At 36.4% G+C, this 14,883-nt stretch overlaps 1 protein-coding gene across 4 annotated transcripts in view; it reads left to right on the top strand.

Moving 5' to 3' along the window:
• LOC145996860 (uncharacterized) overlaps nt 1–13,741 on the top strand; it is an 81,457-nt gene extending 67,716 nt beyond the window's left edge. For 3 of the 4 annotated variants that reach the window (XM_083133400.1, XM_083133397.1, XM_083133398.1), the window contains exons 10-11: nt 4,560–4,726; nt 13,310–13,741. In XM_083133400.1, the coding sequence (XP_082989526.1) occupies nt 4,560–4,726; nt 13,310–13,343 (201 nt within the window). In that variant the 3' untranslated portion in view covers nt 13,344–13,741. The remainder of the gene's footprint in view (nt 1–4,559; nt 4,727–13,309) is intronic. The other variant, XM_083133401.1, reaches the window with a different exon arrangement.
• Nucleotides 13,742–14,883: the final 1,142 nt, after the last annotated feature.

The raw sequence follows: 14,883 nt of genomic DNA, 5'->3' as shown, positions 1-14,883 counted from the left end.
GGTGGAGGCTCATTGTACAGTGGTTCGGATCCCACTTTAAACTGTAGGTCCAGTCCCGATTGCCTTTACTGTGCATAAAGTTGACTTAAAACACCAAATCAACCAATTAATCTCCTTTCAGAGTGGGCCTTCTACGATACTGTAGTCGGCCAGCATCCGAAAATGCAGTTCTGCTTCGCGTACACCAGAGTATAATTTCATTTAATATTGTGACTAATTTTTCTTTAAAACCACAGATTAAAGTGATAATAGTGTCCAGAAAAAGAACCTCAAAGTAGTCTTGACACAAAGTATTTTAATCCATTGCCAAACATTTCAGTTAAGAATGATATTATGCTTTTCCATTGACCGTATTTTCGATTCATAGTGAATTTGCTAAAAGAACCATGTCAAAAAATCTAAATATGTAAGTTTTACTAGTAAATGCATTTAAAATGCACGAAACAACAGGGGAGGAGAAAATTAACCTCAAAAATAAGTAAAAAAGGCTGAAAAATGCAAACGAAATGTAAAATTTAAAGTGTTTTCAGGCTCTAACTGAAGGGAAACGGACATGATATCAGGTTTGGCATTGTTTTTAAGGGTCAGAAAAAAAGTTGATTTTTCCTCAACTTCCGGACCCTAATTACTAATTATGATCAGTGAAAAAGTTGGAGGGAAGGAGTCGGCTTACTTAAATTTTTCTTGCTGAGGGATCGTATCATCCCATATCTCCACTTTATAATACAGAAAATATCAGGTTCACATTTCGAAAATGACTTGAAGTTTTCCACCACGAAAATATGTTTTCATAGTTTGAAGTTCGTTAGTATTATCTTGCAGGGTTTCCATTGTTTTATTTTCGCACATATTTTATATTTCATACGTTGAATATCCCTATCCTCTCTCTTTTCATACAGTCTTTGGAAAAAAGCTGAAGTTTCTTGGCAACCGGGTTCTGGTTCAAATTACTCCTTTTCGCTCTCCTTTTCCTACCCTAAACAAATAACAAAAGACTTCGTAATTAAACAATTTGTTCAAAAAACTGAATTTATACACAATTTAGAAAATATGACAAAACGCCAATAGACATGTTCATCATTTTTCCCTTTCAGCGTTTCTCTATTTTTTCTGAATTCAATTCCTCATGAAAATTGCCATGAATTGTGAATTGGTTTCTTCAAACTGGTAGCTAATCATAACATGACCTACCTGGAGGAAAGGTAGCGTGCTTGATTCTCACGAGGGATTTCGTAGACTCGATTCTCCACCTAGGCAGAATTTTTATCAGGAGTCTATATTTGGATGTAAAGTTTATTCACCATGCTAAGAAGTTAACATTGGTCTCTGTATTTCACAAGGTGAAAGGACATAGTAAGAGGAAGTTGTTTTGATGATAGCAGGAAGTCACATGCCACGTGGAATGTGTAGAATCAAGTTACGTAGAGTTAAGTCTGTAATGATGGTATCGAATATTGCAAAGTAAGTGGAGAAAGTTTCTTATATCTGATACTCGTACTTTCTGTTCAAAGAAGACAAACATTTTAGATACAAAGGCAGTGATGAATTAACGATCATTATGAGGTTTTGAATTTTTTGTTTGTCACTCTCGTATAAATACTTATTAGTAGTTTCTTATCGACTCGGCCTCCGTCGCAATAACCATTTACTTATGTTAATTGGCGATTTACTATTATTTTTAGGCGCATGGTGGTGAGGGGATTGACGACAGTCATTACGAAGGAACGGACATAAAATTACCAATCTTAGCAATTTGAACTCATTAAACACTCTCCTCCGTTACAGTAATGCACTACATCACTACTAAACATAACTGTATGTTTGTTTTAGTATATCGAAATCAAAAAATCACTATTTTAGGTGTCAGTAAAGAACAATACATAACTTAAATAACATTACATTTTGCATCCTGAATACATATATGCGATTTGTGAATTAATCATGATGTGTTTGTTAACACAACATATTAACAATAACTAAAAAAAAGGTTTTCACTTTAAAAACTCGAAATCTGCAACTTCAAAGGGGAAATATATGTGCAAGGGACGTCCTTCAAGTGTGCATCGGATTCATTTTTTTAAATATTCTAATATCAACGGTCTCTGTTCAGCAAAAAAAAAAAAAATGTGAGGAGAGGGTGTGATTTGAACCCACGACCTTTCACGCTTGATGAAAAATAAGGAAAGCAGGATGTAACCAACTGCCCTACGTTAACTTCATGACGTAATACCCTTTAAAACATGTTGACATTTATGAAGACTCCCACCTTCCTGTGTTCCAAGCACATTTTCTCGACAAGTCCTGAAAAATATTATTTTTTGAGAACTGTTCGATATTATGCAAGATATTGTAAATAAAATGTTGCATAAACTCCTCACAAATTTGCTTCTTTCTGCACAAACTTGATGGAGATATCCTCCAGGTGAAGATAAACTAATTTCAAGTCGAGCAAGCAGAATCGTAAATATTCCTCAAGGTTATTTTTCCAATTTATTATTTCTGTTTGATTGTGTATTATAATAGCGGGTTATAGGTTCTAAGTTCCTGAAAGTACGAAATTGAAAACTTCTCACTGCAGCGTTTTTCGTCTAGTGGAAGGACCAACTCAAAGTTGGCTACTCTCACTTGGAGCCGAAGTGCAATGTTGCTAAGTTTACAAATTCGGGACTTAGAATTCTTTCGGGGTGGTCAAATAAGATGTTGCGAAGTGTACACAAATAACGAAGAAGACAGAACTGAAATATCATGTGTAATTTTGAAGAAATGGACTGTTAATTGCTGCCACGTGTTGTCCCACTTGCCTCCTGAAGGTAAAAGGTTAAAGGTTAATTTTCTAAAACACAAATGGCCTTTACATGTCCCCACAAGTAAAAATCCAGGGGTGTTAGGTCTGGCAGCTGTGGTGGCCGTTCACCTGTTTAACCTGCCTTTTTGCCTCAACTCTAGAAATTTTCATTTTGTATGGCAAGTGTTTAGTGCTCCCTTCTATCTTTATTGATGTGCCTTTCTAGCTCCCTTTCTTGTTTCATGTGTACAAATACATATGTATTTCAGGTGTTATGTAAATTCAATTGTCATATGTTTACACACATTATATCTTGACAGGTTTTAAATGTTTGATCATATTAATTATAGGGCTGAGCCAATACTGATGCCGATTGTACGAGTGGTATCTGTATTACAAAGTATCAGTAGGAATTCATTTACTGATTCCTGCCGATACTCTTCTGGCATTTTGGTCTTTCACTATCTCACAGACCTTGCAAAAATGCTGTGCGACACTTTCGCAGAGTCGAATTATTCTGGAAATTATGCAAAAAATTGAAGTTTTCATTTTATTTTGTACAAGTTTAGTGTGAAAAGCTGTGATATCATGTAATTTAATACAGTAACTCTCCCCCCCCCCCCCAGTTACGTTAAGTAATGTGTTCCGTAAATCTTTACGTAAGTCAAATTTTAAAATTGCTTAAGTGTAACTTCGTAAGAAACTGCAATATTTATTATTATTATATGTATGTATATATACCGGGTGGCACAAAAGTCAGTTTACCCATACACAAATTCAAGTTTATACACAAAAATCAAGTATGCATACAATATACAAGTAGATACACAAAATTCCAAAATTTAAGTGGTTTTGTTCAAAGTGTCGTCCATTGTTTGCAATACATTGTGTGCAACAATTAACAACAGAATTGCAAATATGATGCAGTAAACTTGTATCATTGTTGATGACATGTAATGCATTAATAATTGAGTCTTTCAGTGCATCCAAATCTGCCGGTGATGATGAGTATACCATATCGTTAACAATTCCCCACAGAGCAAAATCGCATGGCGTCAAATTACAAGAACGTGCATATCAATGGGACCACGGCGTCCATTCTCCAAATGTGTCATCTAACAACAAACAATCACACTATAACAAGCCAGAGACTCAACTGTCGACAAAAGAATAACGAGTGCACTGTTGCCAGTGTCCTACGACAATGTTACCAACCGTATACCTAAAATATATTACTTAGCACAAGAAGCACATACACTATTATAATACTACGTATTATCAATGTGCTTTTTCGGGTAAACTGACTTTTACACCACCCTGTATATGTATATTATTTACACAGTATTATATTATAAATAAAACATCATGCAGCAGTATTTACTCAGATATAAATTATAAAAGTATGAAAAAATATATAAAATATTATAAAAAGAAACTTAAATTGCACTTTTCAAATAAAAAATATGTCTTGTGACAGCTACATACAGTTATTACGTAACTGCAAATTTACGTAAGTATTATGAAGCAAAAATCTTCATAAATTGATGCATATAATTAGAGTGGATTGCTTGCACACCAAATATTAATCAATATTTTCAACAACTTTCAGTTATTACAATTTTCAAGCATCGGTATTGGTTCAAAGTGGTGTCGGCTCAGCCCTCGTTAATTAGCATATTAATGAAACTGTATTTAAACAAGATGTAATGATGATGCTAGAATAAGGAAACCATTATTCCAGCAAGCATTTTTTTTTCCTCTTTTAATGTTTCAGAAATATCTAATGGATCATTATGTAAAAGAGCATGGAAAGTACCAAAGAAAATTGAAACAAATTGAAAATCTGAAGTTCCTTCGTTCCCTCGGACAGTTTCTCACTCGAGAGGAAGAAGAGAGAATCAAAGGAGAAGAGGAGACGCGGGCAACCATGAAAGAGCTCAAGTGAGTTGGGCATTCGCTACTAGTAGAAACTCATTAAGAGCAATTCCATTGTGACAGGTGTGACATAGAGACACATTTATATTCATTATTTAATTGTTTTCTTAGCACCTTCAAATATGCAACTCTCTTAATTCATGTAATTTCATTTTCCTTGATGAAAGGTATTTAATTTCAGAATCTCTCTCCCCCTTCTCAATTTTCAGGTACAAAAAATATATATATATATTTTTTTTTGTAATTGTGAAGGGTGTGACACTTCTGAGACATGACTTTTGGACCTTCGTCAGTCTTTCAGAAAACTCTGTGAAATGTATGGGTTTACTGAAACATTTAGATGTATTACTAGTGAATCCTTGATTTTACGTTTATCAGGGGACCAAGTTGATGGAACTTAAAATGTGGGAAAATGTAAAATCTGGGTTTTACTGTGCATACCTTTATATAAACATTTTTTTCCTGTGACAGGTGAGACAAATTTTGTGACTGTTGTGGCACCATGCACATTGTTTACTTTGTACGATTATGGAACAATGTAAAGGCTATGAAAATTATCTCTTCAAACTCAGGTTTGTTTCAGACATGAAGTATGATACTTCAGAGCTTAAGATATAGAAATAATTACTGAGACAATTAGAACAAAATTAGAATTAATTTAGATTTCTTATGGTGATGAAGCTAAATTAAGGGGAGACACCATACATAAAATCTCACTTCTACTATAAAAAGTAAAAGTTTGAAACCATATGTTATTTAAAAGCCATGAATCTAATGCATGCATTAATAATTCCAAATTCTGCATAGTTTCCCTCTTTAATTTCATGTACAATAAGTAATATTTTGAATAAAAATAAATTAACCTTGTTTGCCCACTTTGACATGGAAAGGCTATTAACCCTTCGTTAGGTGACATTGGGTTGCGGTGTCACCCATCGATATTCCTTATGGGATTTGGAACACTGAACTATACTGCACATAAGTGCTTTTGTATAGCTGAACATTTTTTCTTTGTGTTTGTTCTGAGCTCAGCTGTGTTGCTTTGATGCACTTATAAGCCACATAATATTATAAAGTTAACATCAGTAACAATACTCACGACCGGATCAACAAAGTGTGGGGCGTTACCCCCACAACCCCTATACACCTTCATGTCGTGGTGCTAAGCACAGGGGAACACTTTACCATTACCTTTTTTTTTTACGTCAGTAACATTCTAAATACAGTATGTAACAAGTTAAATTGAAGCATCAAATAATGTGCCATTTCTTCAAAACTACAAATATTTCAGTTCTGCCCTTTTGTTTATTTGTATACAATGAAGGTGTGCATACTTGAATCACAAAACAATGTATCCATTATTACTATTATTAACAGGGTGTCTACCAGTCTGGAAATCCTAGAAAAGTCATGGAATGTAATTTTTCTGGGAATATGGAAATCTACAGTGTTTCTGGAAAAAATTAGCATTTCTGTAGTAGTGCATTTTGAACAAAACAAAAAGAACAAGATTTTTTAAATTTGTTTTGAAGAAACTATACTTCAGTTTGATATACTGAGTATTACTGATAGTAATAGTAGAAATTGCACATGGAATACTCTAGGAAAAGATGGTTATTTTTTAAAACTATTTTTAGAGGTACATATTTTTGGTAAATAAAAATGCAAAATTTCGGTACAAAAATAGTGTCAATTTTGGGTTCAAAAGCGGTAAAATAAAATAAAATTTTGGTGTTATAGCAGTGAAGAAACAGATCAAAAGCAGTATATCAAATGACATTTTGGTTTTAAAATTGTGAACATAATCCAACATTTGATTTAAAAACTGCAATTATTACAAAATAAACATAACCCTTCTAATAGCACATTTATGTTGTTACCAGAGTATTAAGTTTATTCCTGTGTAAAGGGGTTCATTCTTGCTTCTCAAATATTTACAGCAGAATTAATCAATTTTCCTTGAATTGCATAACGTGCAGGATAATTCAAACTTCAGAAAGTGTTGCGTTGGTAAATAAACTAAATTTTTTGCTTAAGAGTCTATCTTGCATTTTGAAGTTCATTTTGCATGATTTCGTGACAAAACAGGGTAGGAAAATGCACCTCACACCTTTGAGAAACATTAAAAATTAACATTAGAATGTGTCATTTCACATTTCGTGTTCTCGTCAAAAATGAAATATGCATGCCCCCTAACTATTTTACTGCAGTAAGTGGCTCATGATGTTTACCACTTTCTTTTTGCAAATTTTTTTTTTTTTTTGGCATATTTGTAGATTAACAAACAAAGTTTAGAAATGTCCACCACTGCTTGCTGATATATTTCTCTTTTACATGTAATAATGAGGAGAAAAAATCATTTTCTCAGTGTGCGACAATTATAGATACAATGGGCATAGATCCAATTATCAAATTTCCCAAAAATTATGACTTTCGAAAATTTTACATGTGTTTTTTTTCTCCTTTTTTCTCAAAATTGGTAATGAACATTACAGTTCCTCAAAGGAAATGCTTCCCTGCAAATTTGATGTATCCGTTGTCCATAGTGCCAATGCTAGAAGTGAAATAGGGTTTGGTGTGGAAAAGTACTTTAAATTTGCCTGGAGAACCTAAAAAGTCAGGGAATTTTGTTGTCAAATTGGGTCGGTAGTAGACAGTGGGACATAACTATTTTCATCCTATATCCAACAAATAATATCAAGATTCCCACATTAACTCTGAGAATTCTCTGATTTTTCCAGAATCATCATTTTTTTACAGAGTACTCGATAGCTAGTACATTAGTATTTTAAATTTATTTTACAACAGCCTCCTCCATATCCACTTTGTAGTTATACCATCCGCACCTTCTTTATTGTTGAGAAGAGACAGACTAATTAATCACTGCTTAGTATTGGCCAATGGTGTATTAGTTTTATCAATAATGTTACTGACATGATATATTTATAAATAGCCTGTAATCTAGTGAAATATTCTTCCATTTTGTTATTATTTTTATGAATAAAAATGCATAATTGTCATGTCATGGTTTTGTGCAGGAATGCCTAATTGCAAAGCCCATTGCTGTCACTTACTTACATACATTAATTAAGTAGGTGAATAAATGATTCACGATCTTCAAGGAACATTTGCAAATTTATATCAAATAAGTAGAATATGGGCTCAGTAAATTTTATATCAGGAGTTCATTGCTATTGGCAAAATTTTCACGAGAGTTCACTTTCTGATATAAGTAACAAAAATAATTAAAGAATATGATAACATCTTTGTGCACATACCAGGGAGAGTCAATGTGGTATTATTTTTTTTTTGTCTAGTAGATTTTTGCATGTAGGGTTGTACAAGCTTGCTGCATTTTAGCGTACACTCCGTGGCGTATACTGAGACCAAGACCAGGGCTATCTCCAAATATAGTAGTGTTTGGATTTTAAATAAAAATCTGTCCGGCAAAAAAAAAAGGGGGGGCTCTTCCTCATTCACTTTGGATTTTTTTTTGTGTACATCGAAATCTTACCATAAAAAAGAACAGTAGTAAGCAATGGACATAAACTATTTCATGCTTATTTATAAAAAGGAGCGGTCTATGACATGCAATATATAGGACCTACATGTGAGTATGAAAAAATAATTAACTTCTTACCTTACTTGAAGGTAAACTCCATTCTTCTCTCCTTTTGCGTGAATTTTTTGGTCACTTTATCGAAGAATGTGTCCTCACATGAATTTTTCAGGTTGATTAGAATTAGAATACCTTTCTCAATAGACATTATAGCTAAATTACTAAGCCGCGCTTGTCCTGTGTTCCTCTGAGATACATTTTAATTCTCCTTAGAGAAGAAAAACTCCTTTCGACAGTTGCTTTGTCGATGGAAATGTCAATATTAGTTCTGGTAGTTTGTACACTTCAATAAACACATGTCCAAATTATTGAGCTTGATGTAATTTGTAATTTCATTCACTGATTTATTCTTGTACTCATCCAGAGAATAAAGCACACTTAGTTCATTTTTGAGGTGGACCAAAATTTGAGGCATACTGTTCTCTCTGTTCTGCCAAAAGAGTTTTGAGGGAACATTTCACGACATGTATGAAATTTGTCTGAATCCAACAAAGACACAAATTTTAGATCATTTTGAGATTCAAATCTGAATTTTATGTGATGCGTCATTGTAACCAGAATTTCGTTGAAGACACGCTGCACGGGCGACACAAAGAACTCTGATCTCGGACACGACAAGTTTGACTATATATCCCTTTGCGGAAACCACCACCGACCCGCATCGTTGAAAACAGGTGCGGTGAATGGTTGCTATGACAACAAGGATTGTTTATGTTGCCAAACTTATTTCTGTGGGATGACTCGGGCCAAAACCCCACCGCGAGGGTGAAGGTTTTGTCATTTTGACAGCGGGGGGAGGGGGGGGTGCTGCTTGAAACAAGAAAACAGGATGGCAACATGGCTGACGTCATGAGAATGTCCCATATAGCTGCAACCACAGTGGAATTTCAAGGAGAAGTAGAGTGCCAACTTCAGGGGAAAATCACTAAATTTGGCAGATTTATAGTGCTTGTATGTGAAAAATTCATGGAACTGGAAGAGAGACGAGCAATGCTCAATGAGATGGAGTGGGGGGGATGTAATTTTCATGAGGTATCCCCCTAGCTTGGATAATCTGCATTGACACCCCCGCCTACTGCATTGTCTCCATGTTGATTCACACAAACAATCCCCGGCCAACCCCTAAACTTGACCAAGTATTCCCCCAGCTAGGAATTTATACTCCAAACACTGGTGATAAACTAATTTTCTGGCTACTTTGCCGTACATTGGCAACCTATCTGTCGAATTCGAGTAAAATCGCACAGATGTATATATTTTACATGGGTACAGCGAATGATACATCTTGTCGTCATCCACATAATTTAGTTATGAAGCAAATTTTTCCTCATACAAACGTTTACATGATTTTCTTGTCAACAAGGAAAATACACTCTGCCATCAATGAAATACGTTTTACATTTTTACGCATATTTTTTCCCAGCGATTTAGCGAATTTTGTATTTCCATTGTTGGCAACACTGACAACATCGCCAGGATGAAGTGAAGCCTTCACTGTCCAGAGTTTGGGGTTGGAAGCCAGCACGAGGGACCACCAAGGTCGTCCCTGCCAGCACAAATACGTCATGGGATGAAAGTACCGCCTGCTGGTTGAAAGACTTTTCCCACAGACGAAGAAGCCTGGCAATAAATAAAGACGACCATACACTAGTGCTTTCCCCCATGGTCGTTACGTGAGCGTGAAGCATCGGTTAAATTTGCTAGTCTATTATTTCCTGTATTTTAATATGGGCTTCTGCGATAGCCTATGTAGCCTAGAATATACGTGCCTGCATACATTCATTGCTGATCGACATATACAGGGTGATTCTAAAGGTATAGTACAAACGAAAACCACAGATACCTACCATGAAATAGAGATGAAAGTTCCCCTTCCACTTTGCCGAGAGATGCCTCCGTGAGGAGCTAGACAACGCCGAAAACGTGTGAAAATGAACTTCACACCTCTGTACAGCCAGTACCAGTGAAGATAGAAAGGCGGAACAAACGAAGTCAAAAGGAACACCAAAGTCGCCCATCCGAAAAACACTAGGCGGCAGCTGCGCAATGCATGCGCATGGGGTTCCACAAAGGAAATAGGAGTGTCCCGCAAAACAAGTGAAGGGAAAGGGTAGCGATCGACAACGGTAGGGAGAAAAGAAGCTATGAAGCATGAAGTAACAATTGCACAGCGGGAAACAAACACCATGACTGAAGCAGTGCAGTCGAGAAAAGTAGTGCGGGGTTGCAGAACCACGGGAGGACGACGTAGGATGGCCGTCCCCTGGCCCGCCCGTTCACCTGACCTCACACCAATGGATTTCTTCTTGTGGGGCCATGTGAAAACACTCGTCTACGAGACCCCGGTGCCTGACAAGGAAACATTGGTAGCGCGGATACTTGCAGCATTGCCGAGGTGTGTACCATGCCAGGGATTTTTGATAGGGTTCGCCAGAATTTCCTGCAACGCTGCAATGCCTGCATTGAATGTGGTGGTCGTCAATTTGAGCAACTTTTGTAACGACGTCAGTCCAGGGTACGACTACGTACTACGTACTATTTCTATCTGTAAGTGCACCTTTGCGTGGCAATAAACCTCCTGTGACCATAGTTGCTATGTTTGTCCTGCTGGCGCACGACCTCTGTGTGACATCCCCTCGGTGCTGCTACGGGGAATCCCTCGTCCTGCATTTGTTGTCTCCTTGACAGGTACCATTCCCCGTCCGGTCCTCTTTCTCTTTTGTTGAACCGTGCTTTGTTCTTGCTGCGGTGTCTCCCTACTGTGTTTGGGGACTCCCCACGTGCTGCATGTGTTTGTTTCCTGCTGTGCAATTGTTACTTCATGCTTCATTGCTTCTTTTGTCCCTACCGTTGTCGATCGCTACCCTTTCCCTTCACTTGTCTTGCGGGACACTCCTATTTCCTTTTGTGGAACCCCATGCGCATGCATTGCGCAGCTGCCGCCTAGTGTTTTTCGGATGGGCGACTTCGGTGTTCCTTTTGACTTCGTTTGTTCCGCCTTTTCTATCTTCACTGGTACTGGCTGTACAGAGGTGTGAAGTTCATTTTCACATGTTTTCGGCGTTGTCTAGCTCCTCAGGGAGGCATCTCTCGGCAAAGTGGAAGGGGCACTTTCGTCTCTATTTCATGGGAGGTATCTGTGGTTTTCGTTTGTACTATACCTTTAGAATCACCCTGTATTTTCAAATCTGAGTTAACACCTATATACCTCAAGAAGAAGACTATTGGAAATCTATGTACAGTCAATGATGAACCACTGTGAAGGTCCTTCCACCCATCTGCCTGTGCACTGAGGTCATTGTCGAACATCCTCGGTCCATTTGTAAACTTGCTGTGTGGTAGACATGGCATAGGGATATTGAATTTTCATTTTCCGGAGAATTTCTAAAAGTTTTAGGTTTCCAGGGGAAAGAAACTATTCCTTTTCACTGGTGTAAATTTATGTAGTTTTGAAATTCACCTGATCAGTGTTGCAGCCTTGAGGTCGTTTTGTCAGTAACAGTCGATACCTCACGTAAATTTGAGCTTGTAATTTTTGCTGGAGTTTTAATTTTCATTTCACTCTCTCTTGTAATTAAGGACTAGGGTTGCAGGTTTTTGTGGAAGTTCTCAAAATGTATTACAACACACAAAAGAAATATAAAATATCGTGTATATAGTAAATTTTTTATAAAGATAAGTTTACAAATGGACACAATATCAGTTGATCTGTAATACAAAATAAGCACATATCTAAAGAATATCTTTAAAGTAGCTGGTGTAAAGCAAGTTACTGAATTTGTAATTCAACGTATTAGTTGTAAGTATAATTATCAGCAAGCCGAAGCATATTCTAGACCTCCATCGGGACACATTGATCAATTAGATGATTTTCTTTAATTTTTTTTTCCTGGTGCATGGGAACCCTGAAGATATACATTTACATATAACTCTGGTATACGATAGTTGTATATAGTCGTTGTGTTTCATTTCCAGCAGAATATTGAAAATCAATTGGGAGTGCCGTTATGGATGTTACTAGGGTCAGTTAAAATGTTAGTTGCACTAGAATGGAAGAAATAGCATCTGGAACTATTCTTGTTTACATGAAAGTACAGCCTCCCCGATAGCGCAGTGCTAGCGTCGTTGACTTGTAATGAAGGGGTCCCGGGTTCAATACCCGGTGGAGGCACATAGTGGTTCGGATCCCACTTTAAACTGTACGGCCAGTCCCGATTAGCCTTACTGTGCATAAAGTGGACTTAAAACACCAAATGAATCCAATCTAATACATGAAAGTACACTACCAAAACTACTTTTCTACATAATCACAGTCTGTTGAAACTTTGTTGTAGCATGACATGAGATACTCTATACTTTATTTGAAGCATTCCTGTCCAACTTTCAATAACCATTCTTGCATCGCAGGTTTAAGATCCTCATCGGAATTATATTGCTCATAGACCCAAAGACAAAAATCACAGGGCCCGGGGTTTAGACTATGAATAAGTTCATTAACACGTTCAACGTTGTTCCTTGTCATTGAAGTTAACAGCCTTCTTGCTGGTAGTCGTCCTCAATATCCGTACACCCATTCTCGATCACATGAAACGAAATTGCTTTATCACTGTACACTTCATGCAGTTGACAATGGATCTCAGCAGGGTTGCAACTTCTGCCACAGACAGCAAGTTGCTGCCCACACTTCCAGTTTTTATGCCACTTCCAACTGACATGACATGTACACTACTGATAATGTCAGTTTCCTAACTGCCACGGTAAAACCATTACTGAACCTTTTCCCACGAACTGTGAGCAGTGTGTCCAGCCATGTTCATCAAAATATCTCTTTCGGACAAGATGTTATGGGTAAGTGCATCTAAATTTTTGACTCCCACGTATATGAGTTTTTCCTTTGCTTTTAATCTACTTCCAGTGTTGATGTTTCACCAAGATAACAAATAAATATTGTTTTTTATTTTGTTTTACAGAAAGAAGATAGATGGACAGTCTTCTGCAATTTAAGAAAATGAAAAATGAAGAGTTTGTTTTTTATCATAAGAGATTAATATTTTTAATTATAAAACCGATTTTTAATTATAAAACTGGTTTTTAATTGTAATTCAAATTAAGTTTTGCATATAGAAAGTTGATGCGTTTCCTTTTTTCTTAATCGTATAATTATATGATACATATCAGTTTTAGTTATTACATGGATGTAACAGGAGTTGCTTGGTAAAGAAATGTTTTAAAGTTGAAAGGAGTGAATATGGGAAAGAATCTAGCATCCAATCATTCTTTAAAAATTGCCATTTTATTCACTAAAATGATTTCAATCATTGGTATAAGATTAACAAGTTCTCTGAGTTTAAGCATTAGCATTTGTATTTCCCAGTGTAAAATTACAATAATAAATTTTTGAGTTCAAGTAATTATCTAGCTATTTCATTGTCAGTGTGACCTATCAAGGTTGACAAGGAGCTTTGTTTGATTTTATTTTAATTATACAAGGGTCATTCGGAAAGTAACTTCTGTTTGGGTATAAAAGAAACACCAGGGCATTGTGAGAGTTTTTATTATATACAACTGAAAGAGACAACTCTAAGCTATTTTTCTACATAAGCACTGTTTCTGTTGAGACACTTATCATATTGGTGAACAATACAATACCCATGTCAAAGAAATCTGCCGCCTGTGCATTCAGCCATGCAGCAACACTGTCCTTGAGCTCTTGGTCATTGTTGAAGTGCTGTGCTCTATTTGTGGAAAGAGGTAATAATCGCTAGGGACCAAATCTGGGCTGTAAGGAGGGTGGTCAAACAATTTCCACTGAAAATGTTGGGAAAGTCCTTGGTTTGAGCAGCAGTATGCAGGCGAGCTTTATCATGCATGAGAACAATGCCAGAACTCAACATGACACGTCGCCTGTTTTGAATTGCTAACTTTTTCTCTTTTTGCTCATTTGGAACTCATTTTGCCTTGGTGCTCGAGTGAAATGGAACAGTGTTACTGCATGGCTGAATGCACAGTTGACAGATTTCTTTGAGATGGGTATTGTAAACCTTGTTGACCAATATGATAAGTGTCTCAACAGAAACAGTCCATATGTAGAAAAATACCTTAGAGTTGTCTCTTTCAGTTGTATATAATAAAAACTCTCACGATGTTCTGGTGTTGCTTTTATACCCAAACGGAAGTTACTTTCCGAATGACCCTCGTATATGGATCAGTACTAGGGCTGAGACGATACCACTTTGAACAGATACGAATACCGATACTCTCACCAATTTCCACCTATACCGATACTTGGAAATTGTAATAATTAAAAATTGTTCAAATTATTGATTATTATTAATGCTTAAGTATTCTACTCAAATCGTGTGCATCAATTTACTCACATTTCCTTTAAAATAGTTAAGAATAACATCAGAATGTTCAATTGCAGGTTATGTTATCACAAGATTCAGTATTTTCACACAAAATTAGTGCAAATAGGAAACTTTGGATTTTGCATAATTTCCACGATAATTAGTCTCCTCAAAAGTGTTGTGGGGCATTTTTGCAG

Source organism: Lepisma saccharinum, chromosome 13 (genome assembly GCF_977018435.1).
Source record: "Lepisma saccharinum chromosome 13, izLepSacc3.1, whole genome shotgun sequence".
NCBI lineage: Eukaryota > Metazoa > Arthropoda > Insecta > Zygentoma > Lepismatidae > Lepisma > Lepisma saccharinum.
This window is presented reverse-complemented; position numbering and strand designations above follow the sequence as displayed.